Raw genomic sequence first — 26,789 nt, 5'->3', positions numbered from 1 at the left:
ATAGACAATCTAGATTTGAAGAAACGGTCTTAACAAGACTAAGAATTGGCCATACCCGTCTTACTCATGGTAATTTGATGTCACGAGTCCAATCACCCAAGTGTCAAAACTGTGAAGAAATCCTAACTGTAAAACACTTACTAATAGACTGCCCTAGCTAAAGAACCTTAAATATATACAATTCAATAAATCAAAAATTAAGAATCAAAAAAAGAACATTGACAAACTATTTCAATTTTTACGAGTTAATAGCCTAACTAATAAAATTTAATTTTCATTAAATATTATCTATCAAGGCGGACATGAACCTAGTGGTTGATCGCCTTTATAAATAAATAAAGAAATAAATTTGACAAAAAGCTTTCGTCAAAGACTGCAATAATGCTAAACCAACAGACCACTTTGTGTCAAAACGTCGCAGTTAAGACATGCGAGAGGTCCGACGAGGGCCATTGTCGCCAGTGTTGGCATTTAAGGGCAATGTCACAATTACACGGGCACCGTTCGGTCGCAATATTGCCGAAAGGGTTTGTTAGCTGAAAACGATTTCATACATATTTTGTAGAAAACCGTCTCGCAGGAAACGGCCCACATTGTTAATGCAGCCGCGACGAATCCATCCGTCTTTTTTTTTTATGGTGTGGGCTGGTAATACGCATGTTGTACCCGATTAATCGCTTTGACACATTGAACATCATCTCTATGATGGATTCGTTAGCCATTCCCTGATTCACTTTCTTCGTGATTATTTGGACCACACTTCCACCAGAAGATCACACATACCGATCGTCGGAAAAGAATCTAGTTTTCCTTAAATTTCAGCAGTGCAACAATGATAAGAAGATTCGTCAGGTGCTCAAAGCAGTTATTTCTCTTGTAATAATCATTAATATCATAAAAATATGCTTATACTGCATGTTTTCAATTATATGAATCTACATTACAAAATTATCACAATAAGAATATCGGAATGAGTGTACTGTATGGATGTATTTATGGGTATGAATGTATTTATTTGTATGAATGTAGTGTTTGAAAGGGTAAAAAGAATATAGACACAGTTGGGGGCTGAAATAACCTAGATATCGGAAGCCCCAGTCAAAAAAAAAAAAAAAAAATCGAATAAGTACTTCGTGTGATACTTGGTTTGAACCTATAAAGTAATCTTGGTCTATCAATAATTGGCACTCCCACAAGAAAAGTGACACAACTCAAATAAAAACAAATCTTAACGCAATTACGGTTGTTGGTAATAAAAACTGTCATGATTCATCAATATTGTCTTTTGTTTCTCCAAGACTTAAGCGAAAACATAAAAGTTTAAAAATCCAGCTGTACTACTTCTAAAAAACTATTCCTTTTTGAGTTCTGGCATTTTTCTTGCATATATCGGCCCTTAGTAATTTAAGTTAGTTTGTTTATTCTAACGATAATTGTGGTCAATGAATGACAGGGTATTGATTTCTTTGTGATAGTAACACAACATACAAACCTAAGAAACAGGCATAAATATCCATGTAGTAAGTTTTACTAGGACTATTTTTGACCCAAACTAATGTGCTTTCCTCCTGGAGTCAGGGATAAGTAGCTTTTAAAATAAAAATATATATATGAACTAAAGGTTTTATAAACACAGTGTAATTAAAACATTAACAAAATCGTTGAAACTTTAAAATTAAGTAACTAAGTGAAAGTTAATTAAGTAAAAGGAAAAAGACAACATTGTTAAAAAAATATGAAAACAAGAATATTATAACTAATTAATTAAGGTTTTCAGTTGAGATAAAAAAGTCAATGGCACGAGCGGGATTCTAACCCACGATCTTCGGCTTGATACGCCGCTGCTCTACCACTTGAGCTATCGTGAACTCGATCCACTCAGACACCAACCTTCCATCTCAACCCACCTTTTGAATTTTCCCTCCTTTTTGCCATTTTTCAAATGTCGTGTAATCAATTTGATTCTCGGCGACAAATGAAATGGCCACGGAGAGCTTTAGTGAAGTATACTTCATTTTGAAAAATGGCAAAAAGAAGGAAAAATTCAAAAGGTGTGGTTGAGGTGGGAGGTTGCTGTTTGAGTGGATGGAGGTCACGATAGCTCAAGTGGTAGAGCAGCGGCGTATCAAGCCGAAGATCGAGGGTTCGAATCCCGCTCGTGCCATTGACTTTTTTATCTCAACTGAAAACCTTAATTAATTGTATGATATTAATTAGTCAAGCGGACCACGAAACTAGTGAATTTAATAAGGTTAAAATGAAGTATACTTCACTAAAGCTCTCATTTCATTTGTCGCTGAGAATCAAATTGATTACACGACATTTGAAAAATGGTAAAAAGGAGGGAAAATTCAAAAGGTGTGGTTGAGATGGTAGGTTGGTGTCCGAGTGGATCGAGGTCACGATAGCTCAAATGGTAGAGCAGCGGCGTATCAAGCCGAAGATTGTGGGTTCGAATCCCGTTTGTGCCATTGACTTTTTTAACTCAACTGAAAACCTTAATTAATTGTAAGATATTAATAGATCAAGCGGGCCACGAAACTGATGAAATTATAACTAATAATGTTATTAAAATAAAACAAATGAAACTAAAACAATTCATGGTCACTCTGGATCAAAGTATTGTCATGAAGAAAAAAGCAAGTTCTTCATATTTTTATTGCCAAACTTTCAACCTATTTTAAGGTCATCATCAGGGCCTATATTAGTTTCCCATTACGAAATACATATTTGTACAAGTGATTTAACAATTGTTTGTCATAATGGGAAATTAATATAAATTAATATTCGTGAGTGAAAAAGTGATACTTTTAACATTGAAAACAAAAATAATTCTAAAATTAGTACTACTTTGATCTTACAATGAAGAGAAAAACGAGCATAAGGACTAGGAGTGCTTTTAGATTCAATTAGAGGCATGGAATCTTATTTTATCGATAAAATATATCTGTTTTTCAATATTTTGATTTTTTTTACGAGGGTTCGCAACAGCAGAAGTCATATGCCTCAGGGTGCCGTGTTTTTGTAAAAAAGCCCATTTGTAAGTATGTCGGGTTCGAATGCAGGGCCGTTGGATTCGAACCCGGGACCTTTACCTTACAGTGATGAGCGCCGTGTCAAAGACTAAACCTTGCGGCCACCGAAGCCCCCCCCCTGCATGTTAAAAGACATTTTGTACGATGAAGGTTGTAAAACCCCCAAACGGTGTCATTATTAGCTGATGACTATTTACAAGTGACTTTAACTATTGAAATTATTAAATAGGAATATGATCAAATATTGTCTGAACAGTGGATCAAAAATAAAATGGATTAAGTATAATGCGTATAAAAATATCACCTCCTAATCAAAAGGCTTTTTGCTTTAAACGTAAAAGTACCTATTTAAACTATATTCATATTCAAATTTCAGCCAGGTCGTCTGAAAATATTAACCGAACCCAGGTCTTGAAGTTGGTGATCTGATGAAACGCGTCTCACGGATCAAGATGATGAGTAAAGTTCAAATCACATCTTAATTAGGTATATACCTATATATAAAAAAGTGGGATTCTGCTTTTACAGCATTCTCATCTTTGTTCTTAACTGAATGCTAGTTTTTCTCAATTTTTTTTTTGTATAATGACAATAAATTCAAAGAATGAAGTCAAATAATATAATTCTTTTTAAATACATTGAAAATAGCGCAAATGTTTTCGTTCATATGACACCAGAAGAATAGCAACACACTTTATGTGAGTATGAATGGTTCAAAATTTATGTTCACACATGTAATGTATTTTTTCCCAATCCATATGTTTTTTAATTTACCCCGGCTCTGAAGATGACCCGACTAAAGGTCGAAACGTCGGCAAAAAAATGAAAACGGTTTTTTCTAAATACTTCTTTCTCGACTGCTCCTCACGACAAATTATTGAACAACCAGTCACTAAAAACGCACATTTTAAAGTTAACTTTTTTCTTTGGCCCGATTGGCAAGACCATTGGGTGGGGCGCATGGTTAAAATTTTCAATCTAGTATCAACAAAAAAGTTCGATTAAAATTGGTGATCCAACGATCGGCTTCTTCTAAGAAAAAAACTGACATTAATAAACCAAAAATTAGAACTGACGACTTAAAAATGGATGAGTTAGAACCGAACTTGAACTTTTTAAGATCATACAAATTAGCAAAAATGCCAACATTGCATTGCAAAAGCTTACAATATAATAGATTTTATATATATAAAGCAATGATTCAAAAATATTTAATTGGGATACATTATATCTATATCTAATTGATGATTTTCCAAGCATTCATAAAATTACATATAGCAAAGTATATTTCCTATATTAGCTAATTTTACATTTAAAATTCTAGCTGTTTTTTCGTATTCTGAAAGGCATTGATTTTCGAATTTGTTTGTTAGCATTTGCTTCGACAAGCCTGTAGACTTGCAAAATTTTAGAAACTCCGGGAACTATTTTTCACAAAAAACAAGTTTCTTAAATTGTAAGAATCCTTATTTATCTATAATTATATACTAATCTAATTTATGATATTCGTTCTTCTTCCAAGACGAGCATCAGTAACGAATGCATAAGAATTGACTTTTGATGGAAAAGTGTAAAAATTAATAATAGGTCGCAAGGCGGACCAGGCGGTGTCGTAACCTGCATTTAAAGTCCGGGTAATTTTCCACATTTGACCATCAGATTTTCGCAAGCCCGGAGGGCGGTTCAAGAGCAACTGCGCAAATTCTGCATAAAGGGCATTACAGGCGGATTCGTGTTGAACCAAAGGCATGAGCTGTTGGTCAACCTCACGGCGACCTTTCTATGACGTGCCACAAATTCTTCGCCGGTTGGCCTGAACTGGGCCTCATTCATTCCGAACCCCGCCAACACGTGAATCCAAAATGCAAAATTGTGATAGTTTTAACGTTAACACGCCTTTCTCCCACGTCACTCTAGAATGCAATTCGTTCCTAGTTGCACACCCGTGTGACGTAAGTGTAACGCCCTTTTCATTCTGATCAAATTAAGCAACCTGTGGCCATTAAAACACTTTGTGTAAGAAGGCAAAAGGATTTGCACGATTTATTGTTTCGTGAATACCATTTTATAGATCCAACGTTTCTCATAAGAAAGCCAGATAATATTAAAACTTCAATCAACAATCCCCTACCAACCAATCAAAATAAATATGTTAATAATAAAATTTATCTTTTTTTAAACGCTTATCTTGATGAAAAGAATCAGCATATAATTTATACATGTTAATGTCATTTATTTAACTACAAAACGGTTTGGCACATCAGCCTCAGTAATTTGGTTGTTTCCAACGATCTTAGTCTTTTTTGATCAAACTGCAGTCATTAGAACTGACAATCAGGATGAAATATTGCAAAAAATCTTCGACATCTAGATGATAATGATGGTTACTAGTGATTAAGTGTTTTTGTTCCCTAGGCTCTGCAGCCTTCTGCGTTATTGTACTTACATTGATCCTTAGTTCAGTGCGGTCGACTCGATCCTTCTCCTAAGAAGTACAGGTCATTGACTGTCTTGGTACAGTCTTCTTCCTCCTCATCTCATACCGTACAAATGGGGTCTTCATGATGACCCCATTTGTAGGTGGAATACGCCCATGTTGTTTAGTGTTGAATAGTCCATCACGCCTTTGAGTTTATCCCTCTCTAAGGCCTTCCTCACCAGACTTATCCGAGGGTGGGTGTCCATACAAGAAGATGGAAAGTTACACCTGAAATGGATAAGTCTTCTCAAGTGGCAGTTCAAAGATGTGAAGAGGAAGTTAGTGACAGAGTCAACGATGGACGAAAATCCTATTTAAATGTACCATCCAGTTTGCCTTTTAAATGTAAACTGTAAATTCATCCAAGCAAAATGACAGGAAGAGTGGAGAAAAAACTCCAAACAAAAAACTTTACATGGATTTTAAACTGATTCAGGTCAGGTCACAGGTGTAACAGGGAATACTAGCAGCGATTTAGGATAATAGACAGCCCAGTATGTCCTTCTGACGATCCACATGCTCAATCATGGAGCCACATGATTTACCATTGTCAAAAAGAAGATCAAATATGTGCCAAAATGCTTTGAGAACTCGTCTAACGAAGAAAATAATGGTTACAAAATGAAAATAATACAAGTCATTTTTCCAATTGATCTCCAGTATGAACTCTAACAAACTGTAGATATAATGAAGTCAATCGGTGACACTGCTAGACCGTGGTCGTCAATGAATGACCCTCACTCTTGCATCATCCAGCTCTGGGCCGGGATCAAGAGGTAATCCAAATGCTGAACGGTACTACCGTACACGCATGCCGGCATGTTGGATGTCCAAATCTGAGCATGTGTTTTAGGTTAAGTCCATGTCCGTTGAGTTTTTACGCTAGCTGCGGCGTGACCCCCCCCCTCGTAAAGGTCAAATCGAGCTGTCCTCGGCAGCTTGAAAAATTGTCACGTTTCTTCCCTTTTCGTAGAACTCCATGAAAGATTCATTTATTTAACGGTCTCCTCAAAATGGTAGTTTCTAATTAGGAGTAAGAGATAGTTTTAATCCATCGGTAGATTTCGCAACCTCCTTAGCCAGTTCAGGATGTGGATCATCTCTTGAACTGGACGCTGCAAGAACGAGGGTCATTCAGCATATCATCCTTACAACTATGGTCTGACGGTAACACTGAAACGACATCGTCAAAAAAGAAAACTTTTCAATTTGAATTTAGTACCAAAGTAAATTTGCATCATTTTAACAAAATTACATGTAGGGAAATAAAATCAAATAAACAAATAGTGATTATTTAAAGAACGTGAAATGCGGTCTGGTGTGATTTTGGTAAGCAAAAAAATGTTTTTATCGTGCTAACGTTCTATCGTTATTCAGATCATCCTCAGGTGCTGGGACTTATAATCATTATAGAAATTTGTATAAGATATTAATAAGAATTATACAATGATGTATACATTATAGAATTTTTAGGTTTAATCAAAGTATTTGTACGTAACACCAGACCGCATCTCACGATCAATAAATAATCACAAAATAACGATCACTAAACGTTTCACATTTCTACATGTGAATAAATAATAATACACACCGTGCAAAAAGGGCAATAAATGAACATAAATATTCAAAAATCTGGAAACACAACAGGCTAATTTTAATTTCTTTATAATTATACGTTATTAGCATAAAATTTTACCAAACTATCTTAAAAGATAGATTAAATCCTAACCCTATTAACTAAAAAAAGATTGTATAGATGCGTTTGATTTTAAACAAATAACACGTAACTTTACATGATCAAAATGCCAAAATTAAGGAAATGTTTCTCAACCCTGTACGGTTCAGTTAAGAGCGTTTCGTATAAAAGTGAAGAGAGGACGTAAATGAGCATCAGTCAGTTGTGAACAAGCACGGGCAGACTAACGTACATAATGAGCACTTTTGCCGTTTTCTTCTTCTGCATCGTTGCTGCCGCCACAGCACAATCGGGAGGACACAGTGAAGAAAGTCTCGGCCACTACGAACATTACGACTATTACGTAAGTTATATGAAATATAATATTTTGTCAAATATTTATGCGTGTGCTGTTTACTCCAGGCACCGCCCCACTACAGCTACGAATACAAAGTTCACGACGAGCATACAGGAGACGTCAAATCTCACCATGAAACTAGGGAAGGCGATAAAGTCAAGGGATTCTACATGTTGAAAGAAGCCGATGGTACGGTCAGGGAAGTCCATTATACCGCCGATCACAAAAATGGTTTCAACGCTGAAGTCAAAAGAGTAGGACATGCCGTCCACCACGTACCTGAATACCAACATCATTACTAACAAATTATATGTAAAGAAAACTATGCAACGTAATGTAAATTTGTACTAAAAAGTATACAAACGTATGATAATATATATTTATGCTTGCTGTATAAAACCATGTTCAGCATCATTCCCAAGTAGCTGTACTCAAGAACCCAAAAGCAGTATAAAACAGAAATAATTTATTCATGAATAGTACATGAGTTTGATTTAAAAAAAAAGAAGCTAAATACTAACTTTTTCATTATTGGTCTCATCTTACGCTTAATTATATAATTACTCAATCAATCTTAATTACATACAATTTTTTCGAAATGAAAAATTTGTGTCACAGGCGGTCAGAACACAATCTATTAATTCGTATGGATATGTGATATTATTTTTCTTAATACATAAAACATAATTATTACTGTGTTTAATTAATTAATATTTATGAAAGGTATTGGTTGAGATAAAAAAGTCTGTGCCACGAGCGGGATTCGAACCCACGACCTTCGGCTAAATACGCCGCTGCTCTACCACTTGAGCTATCGATCGCCCATGCCACAAGAAAGTTTGGTGGGTTCGAATTCCGCCTGTGACACAAATTTTTCATTTAAAAAAATGCGTATAATTCATTGAGTAATTATGCTAAATGTTAAATGATGCGCTCGTACGTCGTCAGATTCGCATAAAGATATGTCTAGGGTTTTGTGTCTATTTTATGGTTGACAGCCGGAGGAACATATGAGAGGCTATTTTATTTAGTTAACAAACTATAAAGCAGAGAGTCAGTAACGAAAGAGAGAAGCTCAATTAGCTGCTGTATAAACAAGTTTGCGTGAAAGATGAGAAAAAGACTTAACTAAAGGCAGAGAGCCTTCAGCTCTTTATTTATAACTGTGTATTCAGCCATATTTGTTGTTATTATAAAAACACCAATTTTGAAGCTATATATTTATAAAGTTTTTATATAAAATCGTCGAAGATATATGTCGAATTCTACAATTCTTCCATTTTAAGTTAGTATTAACCAACTTTCGTATTTTGGGTATTAATTTTGTCGCGCTAATGAATATAAATTTATATTAGGGATGAGGCTAATTTGAAAGAAAAACATAAATTCGTTCGTTAGGTTTTCGAAGAAATGAATCGCCTTCAACATTAACAATATTCAATATCTTTTTATGTAAGCTTAAAGCTTTTTATGTAAACCTTAATTAATTGAAAAATATTAATTAGTCAAGCGGACGACGAAAACTAGTGAATTTTTATGTAAGGTTTTGCTGCTCGAGTCGTTAGAGCAGAGGCGTATTGAACCGTAGGTCGTTGGTTCGAATCCCACTCGTGACACTAACTTTTTCATTTCAACCAAAACCTTACATAAAAAGATTAATTAATTGAAAAAAGTAATTTGGTCAATCAGACCATTAAATGTAATTGTTTAACAATATTATTAAAAAATTACAAGGCAAACAGATATGAACATCTATTTACACTATTGAAACTTAAGGTTTTATGCATAATAAAATTATGGATTGAATTTTTATACTAAACGAGGACAGACAAATAGACGAGTTGTAGACTTCCCCATATGGTCTGCGGGATGATAATCCTTTTGTTTGATAGTTACCTCACAAAAATCAGTGAGGTTAAGCGGACCCATCCTATTATACAGACATGGGATCGCCGAATTTAATGAAACATTTTGTACTGATATTAAAGCGACTAATATTAGACATGTACCCAAGATTCTTTGCCAATCGGTCTTAAGAGCGGAAAATTTTTTAACCTATCTAACTTATTTTAACCTAGGTTACTTTGTAATAAATTAGGTATTTCAATATCTAAATACCCATAATGGATACCCATATAAAATGGATACCATATACAATTTGGATATAGTAATCGAGTGTCATAGCAAAAATAAGTTAATAATATTTTTAGTAACAAAATGTTGATTTTTTTTCGCACCTCATAACCCTGAATTCAAATCATCAAGAATACAAAAAGTCAGTTTTTCCCAAATTTTTCTCCTTCCTAAAATTATTAAAAAATCACAAAAATGCTGATATACTGCAAATAAATTGAAAAAAATATACAAGGTTGTGAACACTTTAAACTACACCTAATGACATAAACCTACCACGTACAAAAACGTAAATGAATCCCCTTTTGAAAGTTTTACTTTAAATCAGGTCAATCAAAATGGAATAAAATTTAAACGTTGCTAAAGGTCTTTTCAATTAATTAATCTTTAATTTTGGTTTTGGTTGAGATAAAAAAGTAAGTGCCACGAGCGGGATTCGAACCACGAAATTGTCACGATAGCTCAACTGGTAGAGCAGTGGCGTATTTAGCCGAAGGTCGTGGGTTCGAATCCCGCTCGTGACACTCACTTTTTTATTTCAACCAAAACCTTAATTAAACATTAATCAATTGAAAAGAATTTATTAGGTTAATCGGACCACGAAACCTAATAGATGTTGCTGAAATTATTGAAATACAGCTTTCTGTCATTTGAAATAACGTTGATTTTGGATAAAATCCAGAGAAGTTGTGGTTTTTCAAGTGGAACACCGAACATTGGAAAAAATTGCCGTAGGCTCAATCCAGCATAAAAATGTCTATTTTTTGCAATAAAAAATATTTTTTAGATCAAAATTTGTGACAAATTTACAAATAACCACTTGCAATAAATTGTACCGAATTTGTAAATTTTGTCAGTAATTACGACTATCGTTGTAACTTACATTTAGCTCAATGAAGTTTTACAAATAAAAATAAAACTGTTTACTAGGGGAGACTACGGACGTGGGATCAACTACTCTGTTGTATTCGTCCGTAGGCGACAAAATTGTACTGTATTATTAGAATATTTATAAAGGTACAGAAAATGTTGAATAAACCGTGCGATATAGCATAGCAAGACAAAGGCAAAGATCGTATTTAAAAAATTACTTCAAGAATTTTTCTCGTCTCGTTAAGTCCATTGGCATGGATCCCTCCTTTCTCCATCAACAGGGCATCTTCTTCTGTCTTATAATGGAATTTTGGAGTAACAAGAAGAACGTCTGAAAAGACTGATGAATTATTGTGTCAGATTTATTTTTGGCACCCTCAAATATCTAGTGTCTCACACGTGTATTCAGAATATCCTGGCTTTATCACTCCTTCCTTAAAGTTCCTTAAGTATTTCCTAGGCTCCTTCCTTTATTAATCTATACTCTCGTCGACCTCACGATATTGTCAAGCTATTTTAGTTCAAATTCTCTCTCCACTCTCAAACGCTCGCTCGTTGCCCAATAATATATATCTTCCTCGTCATAAAACCTCTACATTTGAGAAAAGAAAATTAAAAAAAAAATTACTTCCAAACATTTTACTAATTTTTTATAATCATTATTGGTTACAAAGTAAAAACTTCTCTAAGTCCGTAATAAAATAATTGATTGTATGACAAGTTTATCTTAAGACTCGCTCGTTTCCCAATGACATGTAACTTCCTCCTCATAAAACTAACTTCCTAGCTCGAGCCACAAATCTCTGGAATTCCTTTTCCAATCCGCAAAGCTGTCTCTCTCACTTCTTTTAAATCCCTTCTGTATCAACACCTCATCTCCCTCCAAACATTGTCAACATAATTCACAATATTTCTTAGTGCTTTTGCTACATAAGAAAGCTTGTTATCTTCCTTTTCTCAACTTTTAAGTTTACAGTTATTATGTTTGCACGAGAGAGAGAATTTTTTATTATTAGTATTTTTCCCTAAATTCTTATTATTGTTCTTTATTTCTATTTTTTTTTAAATATTTTGTATTATGTGATTTAGTTAATCATAACTTTATGTGAACGTCAAACCTTCATCAATTCAAGTGACAGATTTAGAAAATTTTGTGTCCTTATTGCTAATCTTAGAGGAATTATTAGGAACTCATTATTAATTATTTATTATTATTTTCAGAATTATTCTCTCTCTATATATTGGCAAGAACGCTTGGACTGGTGTCCAACATTTTCCGACCTAGTATACCAAAAAAAATGTATAATTGAAATCACCACGACTGTAGCATTTATTGTGTTTTCTTTCAAATCAGAATTAGTCCTGATTTTTAATGCATAATTATCAAATTAAAGGCTGATATTAGTTATGTCGGATAAAATTTATGATTAAACACCGAAAAATGGCAAAAAGGAGGGAAAATTCGAGAGATGAGGTTGATATGGGAGGTTAGTGTCCGAGCTCAAGTGGTAGAGCAGCGGCGTATTTAGCCAAAGGTCGTGGGTTCGAATCTCGCTCGTGACGCTGGCTTTTTTATCTCAACCAATACCTTTCATAAATATTAATTAATTAAACACAGTAATAATTACGTTTTATTAATTAACAAAAATAATATCACACATCCATATGAATTAATAGATTGTATTCTGAAAAACAAAATTACCGTTGTTTTTTAACCTTTTCCTAAAGCTAAAAATTGCTCCAAATTGAATTACTTATTATAACTCTGACTGAGCGACTTTCATGAATTTGTCAATCTGGAATTTGCCCAATCCTGTGATCAAATATTTTATACGTGCCTCATTACAAATTTTATTGTCAGAATGAACAATGTCTGTGCCATATTAATTGAAGCTGAATGAATAAAAGTGTGCACCTTTTATCTTTTATTTTATGATTTTAATGTGTCTTCGGATGCATGTTCTAACTCTACAATTCAAACGACAATAGGACGGGTTTTCTAGAGGTTAAAAATTTTATATTTGTACGATACGTTTTTGATCCTGCTGATACTTTTTTACTTTTGTTTACCGCCTGTGAATGTCCTGTTTTAGGGACTGGAGTCGTTTGTATAAACATTTTCCTCGTTTAAAAATAACGACATCCTATATTCTTCTTGAGTTTGTCTTTTTATGTGTAGATTTTTGTTTTTACAGAATTGGGACAGAAACGTTCGTTCTGACTTTTCTTGTCTACCAACAATTTTTCGCTTCGAATGGTACATTTTATTAAAATTGGGTGATAGTTTTTCTCTATAACAATTGATGTCTATCCTTCATTAAAAAATAATATTTTCCTTCTTTGAGAGTAAAATTATACATTTGTATGGCAGTAATAAACTAATTAAAAAGAAGTATAAAATAATTAATTGCAAAACGCCAGGCGGTGAAGACAATAAAATAAAAAAGTTCACACCAATATCATTTTGAGTGTATTTTCTGCCATTTCTAATTATTATTTAATTAAGTTATGCATTACTTTACAACGAAGAAATAAATCGCAATTTTTATGACGTTATATCACGAATTCTTTCAGATTTATGACTATAAAAATTATTACGCCATATCCGCCGTCAGAATGTTCCTAACCAAACTCCCGAGGCAACTTTCTATTGTTATAACCAATTTACAGGTATTTTGAATCATTTTTGGTTATTTTTTCTGCAAAACCATAACATATAAATATTTGCTATTACAAATCGATTGTAAATGTACGCACTTGCAACTGCACTAAATAGCTAACAAAACATGGCTTCAGTTTATTCGAAAAGGTATTTTGACATTTAAATTTTGTGTCACTACCATCATTAAGTGCAATAGATATACCGCAAATTTCTTTTTAAAATCATTCGCATGAAGTCTCAAGCAGTGATGTAGCAAATTTAACAAAAAATTATTTATTCCCGTAACTGTTGCGTCACAAATCATAAGATATGCATGTTTTTAGTAGGTTACATTAGTTAAAGTTACATTAGATGCGTTCAGAACTAGCAGGTCTCTTCATATGAAATAATATAGCGGGACATATGATATACACTATACACTATATGGTATATAGAGACCACGATATTCAGAAGAAATTTAGCTGAATATTTAAAAGGCTTAATTCTTTCAACGTAACAGTTGCTTGCAAGCTTAGAATACTCATGTGTAATGTGTGAAAACCATGTTTGAAGGAAATTGTAGGTAACACAATTGGAAATGAGGATTGATTACTTACAATATATAAATTAAAAAAACGCTTTTCATAAGAAACATTTCATGAACACATTTCATATTACAAAAGTACAACGTATTGTTAGACATATTTTAATTATTAATTGATAATTAGTAATGGTGATGGTATTCAGGTACTAGAGGGACAGCATGTCCGACTCTTTTGACTTCAGCGTTGAAACCATTTTTGTGATCGGCGGTGTAATGGACTTCTCTGACCGTACCATCAGCTTCTTTCAGCATGTAGAATCCCTTGACTTTGTCACCTTCTCTGGTTTCATGTTGAGATTTGACGTCTCCTTTGTGTTCGTCGTGAACTTTGTATTCAAAGGTGTAGTGGGGTGGTGCCTTAAAATAAATAGAAAATTATTTTGTTATCATTTCAATTGATAAACCTTCATATTGAATACGTACGTAGTAATCATGATGTTCTTGGTGGCCCTGATCTTCTTCCTCTTTTTGGTTGGGCACTGGTACTGATGCTTCCTGATGTACGGCATGTCCAACTCGTTTGACCTCAGCGTTGAAACCATTTTTGTGATCGGCGGTGTAATGGACTTCTCTGACTGTACCATCAGCTTCTTTCAGCATGTAGAATCCTTTGACTTTGTCTCCTTCCCTTGTCTCATGGTGAGATTTGACGTCACCTTTATGCTCGTCGTGCACTTTATATTCGAAGCTGTAATGTGGTGGAGCCTGGGAAAACAGAAAATTCCCCTTAATATTAAATTCACTAATTTCGTGGTCCGCTTGACCAATTAATATATTACAATTAATTAAGGTTTTTTTAGTGAGATAAAAAAGTCAATGGCACGGTCGGGATTCGAACCCACGATCTTTGGCTAGATACGCCGCTGCTCTACCACTTGAGCTATCGTGACCTCGATCCACTCGGACACTAACCTCTCTTGAAAAATGGCAAAAAGGAGGGAAAATTCAAAAGGTGGGGTTGCGATGAGAAGTTAGTGTACGAGTGGATCGAGGTCACGATAGCTGAAGTGGTAGAGCAGCGGCGTATCTAGCCGAAAAACGTGGGTTCAAATCCCGCTCGTGCCATTGACTTTTCTATCTGAACTAAAAAATTCCCCTTAGTATGTTGAAAATTCAAATAATTTTATAGACTTACATAATAGTCGTGAAGTTCCTGGTGCCCTAGACCTTCTTCCCGATGTTCTTCTAGTGGCGCGCTAGTTGCAACAACAATGCAAGCGAATAAGACAACGAATCTGTTCATTGTTTGTTTGTGGCTATTCACTAGAGAATGACGCTGATTTACTTTCGTTTAACAATTTTTATAAGTAACACTCGGAACTGGACCGTACAGGATTAAGAAAGGGATAATTAATTACAAAGAATGTAACGTTATGAGTTGGGCAAAACCGATAGTCTTGGCATTCCTACCATATTTTTCATTGTACAAAAATCCTTCACATTTATTTCAAAATCAGAAATCTTGGTTAAACTCCCTTCACAGTTATAATTCTTCCAATCAGTACCGTAAGGGGCGTCGGTGACCGCAACGGTTTAGACATTGACACGGCGCTTATCACTGTAAGGTAAAGGTCCCGGGTTCGAATTCAGCAGACCTGCATACTTACAATTTTTTTTACAAAAACACCAGCACCCGGAGTGTCGATATAACCTATGCTGTTGCGAATTGTCGTTTAAAAAAAGAAAAAAAACAGCACCGTCCTTGCGAGTAAATGACAAACTAAAAACTTTTTGTGTACAATTGAAAATAAATCTTTGATGTAGTCAAAATAAAATCATAAAAACATAGCCTTTCTGGAATATAACAGAAATTCTATGTAATATTAAAAATTCCGTTTTATTTTGATATTTCAAAGTGAGATTATATTTCTACTATATTTAATTAAATTGAATTTAATTGATAAATTAAGTATATAAGTCTACTTATATTTCAACCTCAACAGTTTAACTTATGATTTTTCCTTCTTGAAGGTAGGATAGTAGGACTTCCCTTACATCCAAGGGTTATCGGAGCAGTTGATAAGTTGTCTGAAAAGAAAGTTTCCTCTAGTTAAGCTGGCCTTCCGAAACAGTAATGCGGTTAAAAAGCACTACTCACCGCTAAAAGAAAAAAAATTGAGAAAGGACTACAATCAGGCCAGGTATACAAAATTGAATGCAAAGACTGCAAGAAAGTATACTTTGGTGAAACCAAACAATACCTAATGAATAGAATTTATCAACATAAATATACAGTGCAAAATAATAAAAACAATGACACTGCCTTGGCACAACATGCAGTTGTTGAAGGTATTGTTACCAAGGAACAAAATAGTAAAAAACGAAAGTTCCTGGAGGCCCTTTATATAAAAAAGAAAAACTGTGTGTTAATTACCGTCAAGACTGTGATATGATAAGTGATTGCTATTTTAATTTGTTAAACAATATATATAAATAATCCCGTCAATTTTAAACTTTGGAGAAAACTTAAAAATCTGTATCAATTGTGATAATAATTGTTAAAATGTTAATAAAAAAAAATAAAAATTGTTGTTTAAAAGTGAATTTTTTTAGAAAAACGTAATTTTAACTGTTGAGTGGTCTTTTTAATGTTAATTCGTTGGTCTGTGATAAGATGTTGAAAAGAGGTTGAAACATCATATGAGAGGTTGTGATAAGAGTCTAGTCAGGTTCAAAATATTCAAAAGTTTGTTCAGAGTCTGAAAGATTTAAATATGTACCACACAGGCTCTTTTTTAAAATAAACTGTTATAAAATATTAATGACTGACAACCACTGTTTTAACCATTGTAAATAGTGAAGAAATAATGATAACCATGCTGATCTAAAAATGTAAGAAATATTTGTTCAGTGAATAGGCGTTAACTCACCTGAGGGAGGATTAAAATAAATCCGAAACGTTGTGGATAAAAACTGGTTGTAGTTTTTTTGAGATGACCTATTATCCCACTTTCAAGAAGGAAAAATCATAAGTTATATAAGACTATTTTAATCATTCAGAAAAAGTAGCTCTTTTATTTATTTAAAAATAATTAAAAGAAAATTAATATAAGTTTTTCATAGTACACAAATGCCGCTCCCAACCAACCGTAACATTGTCAGTGTTGACACCATACTTAAAAACATAAACATAATAATATGTATAGAAAGGAAATAAGGAATACTATTACTTTTGTATGCATTTTTAAGTGTTTTAGGTGGGGTAGGCTATTTAAAATTGTTGGAGGTTCATTAATTGTTCATTAATGTATTTTGTCTTTTTTAATTAATAAATGTTACACATTAAGTTATTTTATCGTTCACAGTATTTTACAACCAAATGGTAGGCATTTTTTGTTAAATTTTACAAAACGAGGCCAAATAGAGTTTTGGGTCTTTTGAGAATCCCATAATGATTCCTTAATTTGATAAATAATTTTTGAGTGGAAGGTAAAATGCACGTTAATTTACATTATACAATGTATTTACAATACACTATACAAATCGATACAAAACACGAATCGCATAATTTTGTATTTAAAGATAACAAAGTTTGTGTTTGTTATGAAAATTATGAGAAAAAAAAATTCGGAAACATGGTAATAAAAATTACCGAATTCAGACATATCATGCATTCAACGAAGCATTGAAACAAAACATCAAAATCATAATCATTTTGTTGTATCTTCTTTTAAACCGAACATTGTAAATTTGACTTTTTGATATGGCAGAACACTGGAGAAGAAATCCTTCTTTATTTGTGTAATAAATATTATATATAAATATACAATTTATGTATAAAATTAAATTTATTTTAATTTTATTATATATACTTTATATATAAATATATAATAGTATTTATTCTAAATAAATATATATATTTTATTTATATTTGGCAAAGATTGGTTTTATCTAACATATAAGGTTACATGATTACCTTCCACAATAAAGAAAAGATTTCTTAATGCTGTACGGTCCAGTTCCGACCGTGTGTTATAAAAACTGAAAGGCTAACGTAAATGAGCATCAGTACCTCGTAAACAATCGGGAAGAAACAATGAATACTTTTGTTATTTTATTCGCCTGCGTTGTTGTTGCAACTTGCGCGCCATTTAAAGGGCAAGGAGAAGAAGGACTTGAAGGGCACCATGAACATTTCGACTACTATGTAAGTATTAAAAACTTTATTGATTGCTAGTATATCGACGCTATTTTACTATTGATTCCAGGCTCCACCACATTACAGCTTCGAATATAAAGTGCACGACGAGCATAAAGGTGACGTCAAATCTCATCATGAGACTAGGGAAGGCGACAAAGTCAAAGGATTCTACATGCTGAAAGAGCCCGACGGCACTGTTAGGGAAGTCCATTACACCGCCGATCATAAAAATGGTTTCAACGCTGAAGTCAAGAGGGTGGGACATGCTGTCCACCAAGAAGAACCAGTCCCAGTGCACCACGAAAAAGTAGAAGAAGAACAAGGCCACGAGGAACATCATGACTACTACGTAAATTCAATATTTAAAAGGTTTATTATTCGATAAGAGTTTAAAATCATTTCCTGCTTAATTTAGGCCCCACCCCACTACAGCTACGAATACAAAGTTCACGACGAGCATACGGGAGACTTCAAATCTCAACATGAGACTAGGGAAGGTGACAAAGTCAAAGGATTCTACATGCTGAAAGAAGCTGATGGTACAGTCAGGGAAGTCCATTACACCGCTGACCACAAAAATGGTTTCAACGCCGAAGTCAAAAGGGTAGGGCATGCTGTCCACCATGTACCTATGTACCATCATCATTAGTAAAGAATTTATGTAAAACATATAATACGACTGTTGTACATTTGTAAAATAAAAAGACCTTATTATATAAAATTAATGTTTTTACCTTGATGCCATACTTTAATGTTTATTATTTTTTGATCAAGTGCATAAAAATAGCAATAATTCTTTGTCTTATGTCCAACATACTATTACCTGTGTAATGTTTGAAATTATAGTCAATGTAGTGTTCAAAATAATTATTTAATGTGACGATTTTACAGACGAGAAAATGCAGACGTGTTTATTTATTTAAACATTTCAATGTCAACGACGAATCTGCAAACTGTTTTTCTCTAGTTTTATTCCGACTTCAAATGTTAAATATTTCACATTATTTTATGTCAATGATGATTTGACCGATGAAATGTAGCTGAACGTTGAACCAACATTAAAATTAGCAAATAACCCATGACAATTAAATTAAAAAGAGATATTGGAATCGAATCTAATTGATCTTGGTTTAATTTCTTAATTAAAAAAATCTATCCGTTAAACAAGTATCGAGGAATTTATATAAAATAATAAGTAATTTGATACTTTATCACATATTATTGCGGAATAAATAATTGAAAAATATGGAAATAGAGGATAAAATTGTACAAAATACAACAGTCCCATAATATGGATACTGGAAAGCCCTCTATGAAGCACATGAATGCCACCACTATTTTTAATGAAGTTGTAAGAAAACCTTAAAATTTGTTGCAAATTTGTCATGAGAATTATACATGTGGCCAGTCTGACAGAGAAAATATACAGTAGTAGACGAAAGACTATTGAATCTTTATAAAACTATTCGTAACCATCCTTAACCGTCGACTGTATTCAATCTTTTAAATATTTAGTAAAATTTGACATATATAAATCTTAAAAATCAATCTGAAAAAAATTGAGACATACAAATATATTCTAAATAAAAACATTTAGGTTTGTACTTTCTGCTCAACTGGTGTGCTTATCCTGCTGGTGTTGGTATTTGTCATTTTTTGTTATTACAAACTATACACACTGTGTAATGAGCTGCAATATTTTTCTCATCTGACATTGTTATAATATCATGAAGGAAGGAAACGTTGGTCCTCTCCCAGCTTTTCTCAATAGTTACATGGGTCAGAGGTACCCGAGACCGTCTTTGCTTCAATCGCCTGACGGGGTGTAGAGGTGGGTTATGTGGAACATGGATCAGGCTCATTAGACATTGTCTCATTGGTTGGGATTTGACTATAGTTTTGTTTGTGGAACGCGGAAATTTTTGTTGGGGATTTTTTAATCAGGGGTATTCGGATGTCATAAACAGGCGGTTTTGGAAACGTAGTGGTGAGCATTGACCATGGTTGTGAAGACTTTGGATTTGAAGGAAAGTATTCATTGGATGTTGGAAGGTTTGTTTTGTAAAATTTTTAGTTTGTTTTTGGTCTGTATGTATGATTTTTTAAAAATATAGCAATGTTTAGTATCCGTTTGATTCGAGTGTGACGGTTTCAGGTTAGACGTGAGTCGAGATAGAACCCAATGTCCCCGAAGAAAGCCAGTTTTAGGCAAAGGAAGGCGAAGTGAAGCATATATAAGCAAAGGTAAAGTATATTGACCTGCAGGCCATAGCACTCCAGCGCCCAGAGGCAGTATTTTAATTAGTAAAAGATACCCTCATGCCACACGTCGGCCAAACGCTTGTAAAACGTCAATAAAGGCCCCAAGAAATATTGACTCTGGATAAGTAAACATTCCGGGTAAATTATTTCAAGAACAAATGCCTCGTCGACTTAAAGAAAACAATCAAGTATATAATTGCATAGTAAATTTTAAAATGTAAATTGAAATTACTTATAATTAATACATTTATATTTAATAGTCTAATTGACCATATTAATTATTTCAATTAATTATTCTTTTTATATAAGGTCTGGGTTGAAATGGAAAAATAAGAGCCACGACAGGATTCGAACCCACGACCTTCGGCTTCGAATCCGGCTCGTGACGCTAACTTTTTCATCTCAACAAGATCTTACATTAAAACGAATAAGTAATCGAAGTAATTATTTTTAGGGTTAACTATTTGGAAAAGGCAACAGCAAAATTAATATCATTCAACTGTACATTCTTTGTTTAATTCGGAACTAATAATTTTTTCTTTAAGTTTTAACTACTGATAATGTTAAATTGGATTGTAAAAGGAAGTAACTGTCACATTTTTATTAATGCTCTCACGAATTATGATCTTATTTTTTCTCAACGATAATTTTTTTATATAGAACCAAATTATGATTGAACAGTTTCTTTATCATACATCATTTTGAAAACTTAATAATCTTCAAAACAAGCATAATTTTGTTTTATGCTCTATTATGTGCTTTAGTGGTTCTATATTTGGTCTAAAACATAAAGAATTATCAATTTTCCTTATTCTAAATCCAAAATGTAGTCAAAGATTAAAAAAACATAACAATTTTTATTGGTTCCGATATTATAACAATGATTATACCATAAAAAACAAGAAGGAGCAAATTATCTAAACATTAGATAATAAAAGCAAAATAAATATAGAATGAACAACATTAATTTTTGAAATTTTATTTTGAGGCTTGAAAAACTTGTTTTAATACATCCGGCAAGAGTAAAAACGTAAAATAAATAGTAGTCATAGTTAGGAATGTTAGCGATAAAAAGAAACTAAAAAAGTACTTACTAGATAAGAATCAATAATACAAAAATTCACTTCGGCGAAGGTATAGGCTAAAAAAAGTAACAAGAGTTTTTGACTATGACGATAATATTATTAGTAAATTATTATATGTCATGTACATCAAATTCTATTGTAAAGAGATTTTTTACTGGTAATATTGAATTGGAACGTGGCATGGCCAACCCTTTTGACTGATAATGTAGTATCAAGGAAAAAATGTATAAATTTTATAGGTTATTAAACAATGATACAATTTCTGTCACTTTTCAAAATTTCTGACAAATATTTGTTTAGTAATGATGGTGGGCAGCATGTCCCACCCCAAAATAATTATTTTCAACACTACATTGGCTATAATTTAAAAAACATTACACAGGTAATAGTATATTAGAAATAAGACAAAGAATTATTGCTGTTGTTATGCGCTTGATCAAAAAATAAACATTAAAGTATGTCATCAAGGTAAAAACATTAATTTTATATAATAAGGTCTTTTTATTTTACAAATGTACGACAATTGTACTATATGTTTTACATAAATTCTTTACGAATGATGATGGTACATAGGTACATGGTGGACAGCATGCCTTACCCTTTTGACTTCGGCGTTGAAACCATTTTTGTGGTCAGCGGAGTAATGGACTTCCCTGACTTTACCATCAGCTTCTTTCAGCATGTAGAATCCTTTGACTTTGTCACCTTCCCTAGTCTCATGGTGAGATTTAACGTCTCCCGTATGCTCGTCGTGAACTTTGTATTCGTAACTGTAGTGGGGTGGGGCCTAAATTAAGCAAGAATGATTTTAAACTCTTATCAAATAATAAACCTTTTAAATATTGAATTTACATAGCAGTCATGATGTTCCTCGTGGCCTTGCTCTTCTTCCACTTTTTCGTGGTGCACTGGGAGTGATCAGCTGTGTAATGGACTTCCCTGACTGTACCATCAGCTTCTTTCAGTACGTAGAATCCTTTAACTTTGTCTCCTTCCCTAGTCTCGTGTGACGTCTCCCGTATGACCGGCATGAACTTTGTATTCAAAATTGTAATGAGGTGGTGCCTAAAACATATAAAAAATTTACATTTTTTAATTCATATTTTAGGTATGAATAAAAATACAGTTAAATCACTTACGTAGTAATCGTAATGTTTTCTCTGTGTTTCACCTTCTTCACCGTGTCCTCCCGATTGTGCAGTTGCTACAGCAACGATATACGCCAATAAAACGAGAAATGTTTTCATGGTTCGCTCAAGAAAGTACACACGAGACTGATACTCATTTACGTTTGCCTTTCGTGTTTTATAAGAAACGGTCGTAATTGGACCGTACAAACTCTAGAAATATGTCAATAATTTTGAAGGACGTAATGTTAACCAGGGTGCGTGTGTCTGTAAAATAAATTCCTACAAATATTATTTGCTTAATAGAAGAAGAAGAAACAGAAGACGAATATACTTAAGTACTAATTACGCGACATAAGTAACAGTTAATAGATTTACACTAAATTTTAAGTATTGTAAAACGCCCTATACCTGAGGTTGAAATCCATTTGATTATATTACCACTGTAATTTATTTTAGTCAAAAGTCAAAATAACAATCTAAACTAAAAATCCTATTTTTTACCAATACAAAGTTAATCTTAGAAGAGCATATAATATATAAAAAACTCATACTGATTTAACAACGAGCAACAAAATTGATAATTAAACACCGTCATTAAGTTGTACCTGTACAATTTTCCTAATAGTAATTAAAGGTTTACCGAACCGCGGGCTTGTCAAATCTCTGACAATTGCTACATCAGCGAGAGAGCTACTTCCCATGTATAGCTGGCAAAATTCGGCCTGCACGCGGCACAAAGAAGATTCATCCTGGCATTCAAATTGCACATAGGACATCTTTCCCTGAGAGTATCCTTCCTCAATCAGGGCAAATAATCGAAAAATTAGGAATTCCCCTCAACAGCTTGAACCACCACCTAAATCGACAACGATTCGAGAGACAATACAGACAAAAACACTGAATTCTATATCTGACTCCAATGGGTTCTATAAATAGAATAGGCCCGCATAGCCGTCCTTGAGACTTCTTCCGATGAACTATTCCTATCTTCTGGAAAAATAAGAAAAACTGAGTTTACCACCGAGGCATATTGTCTATGGTAATATAAACCTCACAAGAGTAATTTCGAGTCAAGATACCTCAGGATAACCTCCCTGCCTACAGCATTTACCAATCGATGAACAGGAAGTGAGAACACCCTCAAGCAAAAATTAAAATGCAGGCGAATTGTGCATAAGTAAATTGATTCAACAGAGGATTTAATATTAACCATCCAACCCTGAATTCGGAGAACCGAAAACAAGGTCCCAGAGGTTTTTTACGATCGGACGTGAATACAATTATTTAATTTATCGATCAGGCACCTTTTTTTAATATATTCCAGTCAAACCAAAATAAATACGAGACCAAAATATTAGTTAAATTTAAATCTTTTATTACAATTTATTTCCAAATAAAATTACAATTTCTTTTATTATTTATTATTTTTAATTTAAAAAATCTTTTATTTTATAATAAAACCTATTTCAAAATCTACAAACTTCAGTTATAAAATCGAATTTAATTATCGTTTTATAAAGAAAAGTAAACGTAAAGGAATTATTATTATTATTTTCTTTATTACAAAAGAACAGCTGTTTAACCCACGGAGGACAGAAAGGGAATTGTCCTAGGAACTGAAAAAATAGCCCTTTCCTAGCCACCACTCCTTTCACTGTTAGATGTGTGGAGAGGCATGGCGGTACATTCAAATCTAAAAACGTGACTATATATATATANGTTTACACACATATATACTAATATATTAAATATTATTTCCTTTGAAATGAAAGTAAAGATTACAATGTATATATTTTTCATCGTTCAATTAAAGATTCGATATTACTCAAATTAAACTTATACAGAGAGTATTGTGATGGAAATAAAAAATAAAGTAAATTAAAACGAATACGGTTACGTTTTCCTACTAGTGTGCGACCAAGAAAAGAAATTTTAAAAGCTGTGTTTCTTCGTCGTCTTGAATGTAATGATAAAAAAATATTGTAGAATTATTAAATATCACACTACAATCATAGTTTTTCGATATAACGTTTTTCGATACAAAGTTAACAATGTTAAACTTGAAAATGTAACCAGCAAAAATTAAGTGACGTATGTTTGTCTAATGTAATAGATTTTTCATCACTTCATAAAAAATATTGAAATATTACGAAATATACATTCAATCGAATTGTGTGTTAACTACCAATACATAACGTTACGTGATTTATCCTTGGATTTTAACGAAACGTTTCTTAATCCCTTCCGGTCCAGTACCGTGCGTTTCTTATAAATAATGAAAAGCAAACGTAAATGAGCATCATTCACTTGTGGACAGTCACGGAGGAACAATGAATACATTTGCCGTTCTATTCGCCTGCATCGTTGTTGCAACATGCGCGCCATTTGAAGGACAAGGCGAAGAAGTACTTGGAAGGCATCAAGAACATCACGACTATTATGTCAGTATATGAAATTTTATTAATTGGAAAAATTAACATGTTAATTAACTACTCGTTACAGGCTCCACCACATTACAGCTTCGAATATAAAGTTCACGACGAGCATAAAGGTGACGTCAAATCTCATCATGAGACCAGGGAAGGCGACAAAGTCAAAGGATTCTACATGCTGAAAGAAGCCGACGGCACTGTCAGGGAAGTTCATTACACCGCCGATCACAAAAATGGTTTCAACGCTGAGGTCAAACGAGTTGGACATGCCGTACATCAAGAGGTACCAGTGTACCAACAAAAAGTAGAAGAGCAAGGCCAGAAAGAACATTACGACTACTATGTAAGTACAAGCCATAAAAATCTATTAATTGAGAATATATTGAAATAATTTTCGTCTTAATTTTAGGCACCACCTCATTACAACTTCGAATACAAAGTCCACGACGGGCATACTGGAGATGTCAAATCTCAGCATGAGACTAGGGAAGGTGACAAAGTCAAAGGATTCTACATGTTGAAAGAAGCCGATGGTACAGTCAGAGAAGTCCATTAAACCGCTGATCACAAAAACGGTTTCAACGCTGAAGTCAAAAGGGTGGGACATGCTGTCCACCAAGAAGCACCAGTCCCAGTGAATCACCAAAAAGTAGAAGAAGAACAAGGCCATGAGGAACATCATGACTACTACGTAAGTACATGACCTAAAAATCTATTTATTGAGAATGGGTTGAAATCATTTTCGTCTTAATTTTAGTCACCACCTCATTACAACTTCGAATACAAAGTCCACGACGGGCATACGGGAGACGTCAAATCTCAGCATGAGACAAGGGAAGGAGACAAAGTCAAAGGATTTTACATGCTGAAAGAAGCCGACGGCACCGTCAGGGAAGTCTATTATACCGCTGATCACAAAACTGGTTTTAACGCTGAAGTCAAAAGGGTAGAACATGCCGCCCACCATCATTTCTAAGCAATTCTTATTCGAAAATTGTGAAAAGTGACAGAAATTGTACTATTGTATAATAAATTATAAAATTTACTCTTACTGTTTTTTTTCCTTGATTGGATTCCTATAATATTTTATACTGGCAGCATATCATAAGATAGTCAAGTTAACTAATAAAATTTAATTGAAATCCCCTTCACTTCCCAGTAACGTATTTATATTAAGAAACAACTATAAATGAGGATCATTAATCAACCGTTACCAAGTAAACCTTAACAGAATTTTGAATGTTCAATAACTTCTTTAGTACAGTTTATTACGTGATATAATAAAGGTTTATTTTCAATTACATCCAGGATAGAGTTGGAATAATATTGCACGCTTTAAAACCGAAAAATTACCAAGATCAGCGTTGAAATCGTTTCTATTGTTGCATTTCGGCCTGTGACACTACTTAACTATTTTAGTATCATTCGAATTTCTCTACCGTGTAAAGATAACTTTGTCACTGATTGGGGTTATAAAAGTTCATTTACACGCTATTCTGAATCTTAAATAAAATAAAAAAGAATAAATTAGTTAGGTCTTTCGAACAATTGACAACATTCAATCGACGGCAAATGGGCAGGTGAAATGCTAGAAAATGCAGGCATACACAGATGTTATTTAATATTCTCACAGCGCACTCCCATTAACCAACAACAGTTGCACTAATTTCATAACAAAATTGCTCTTCATTCATATCGTAAATTAAAACTAATGAACCTTTTGTTTTGTTATCAAATAGGATTGAATTATTGTTGAATTATATTAATTATATTGTAGGAAAACTAGCAATTTACTAGAAATTCATTAAGAAACCATAGGTGAAAATAGTTTTATCAACCATAATATCAATAAATCATATACACAAAACAGTGTAATTATCAATGTAATATGTAAGTTCACTAGTTTTCGTGGCCCGCCTACCAATTAATATCTTTCAATTA

At 33.4% G+C, this 26,789-nt stretch overlaps 4 protein-coding genes and 1 long non-coding RNA gene across 5 annotated transcripts; 3 read left to right on the top strand and 2 right to left on the bottom strand.

Moving 5' to 3' along the window:
• The first annotated feature begins 7,414 nt into the window (after positions 1-7,414).
• LOC106664995 (cuticle protein 7-like) lies at positions 7,415-7,924 on the top strand. The gene is made up of 2 exons (XM_014391109.2): positions 7,415-7,553; positions 7,613-7,924. Exons 1-2 carry the CDS (start codon positions 7,446-7,448, stop codon positions 7,847-7,849), a joined length of 345 nt encoding a protein of 114 aa, XP_014246595.1. The 5' UTR covers positions 7,415-7,445; the 3' UTR covers positions 7,850-7,924.
• Positions 7,925-13,848: 5,924 nt separating this feature from the next.
• On the bottom strand, positions 13,849-15,056 carry LOC106664994 (cuticle protein 7-like). The gene is made up of 3 exons (XM_014391107.1): positions 14,934-15,056; positions 14,222-14,503; positions 13,849-14,155 (listed from the first exon to the last, which is right to left on the bottom strand). Exons 1-3 carry the CDS (start codon positions 15,039-15,041, stop codon positions 13,919-13,921), a joined length of 627 nt encoding a protein of 208 aa, XP_014246593.1. The 5' UTR covers positions 15,042-15,056; the 3' UTR covers positions 13,849-13,918.
• Positions 15,057-17,821: 2,765 nt separating this feature from the next.
• LOC106665141 (cuticle protein 7-like) lies at positions 17,822-18,641 on the top strand. The gene is made up of 3 exons (XM_014391359.1): positions 17,822-17,945; positions 18,007-18,288; positions 18,355-18,641. Exons 1-3 carry the CDS (start codon positions 17,835-17,837, stop codon positions 18,586-18,588), a joined length of 627 nt encoding a protein of 208 aa, XP_014246845.1. The 5' UTR covers positions 17,822-17,834; the 3' UTR covers positions 18,589-18,641.
• A 3,170-nt stretch (positions 18,642-21,811) lies between these two features.
• On the bottom strand, positions 21,812-22,553 carry LOC112127690. The gene is made up of 3 exons (XR_002910684.1): positions 22,426-22,553; positions 22,139-22,351; positions 21,812-22,073 (listed from the first exon to the last, which is right to left on the bottom strand). It is a non-coding gene; the product is annotated as an uncharacterized LOC112127690 (long non-coding RNA).
• Positions 22,554-24,732: 2,179 nt separating this feature from the next.
• Positions 24,733-25,671, top strand: LOC106665145 (cuticle protein 7-like). The gene is made up of 4 exons (XM_014391362.1): positions 24,733-24,857; positions 24,919-25,191; positions 25,258-25,539; positions 25,606-25,671. The coding sequence occupies exons 1-3, from the start codon at positions 24,747-24,749 to the stop codon at positions 25,402-25,404; spliced, it is 531 nt and encodes a 176-aa protein (XP_014246848.1). The 5' UTR covers positions 24,733-24,746; the 3' UTR covers positions 25,405-25,539; positions 25,606-25,671.
• Positions 25,672-26,789: the final 1,118 nt, after the last annotated feature.

Source organism: Cimex lectularius, unplaced genomic scaffold, assembly GCF_000648675.2.
Source record: "Cimex lectularius strain Harlan isolate CLEC.00 unplaced genomic scaffold, Clec_2.1 scaffold174, whole genome shotgun sequence".
Lineage (NCBI taxonomy): Eukaryota > Metazoa > Arthropoda > Insecta > Hemiptera > Cimicidae > Cimex > Cimex lectularius.
This window is presented reverse-complemented; position numbering and strand designations above follow the sequence as displayed.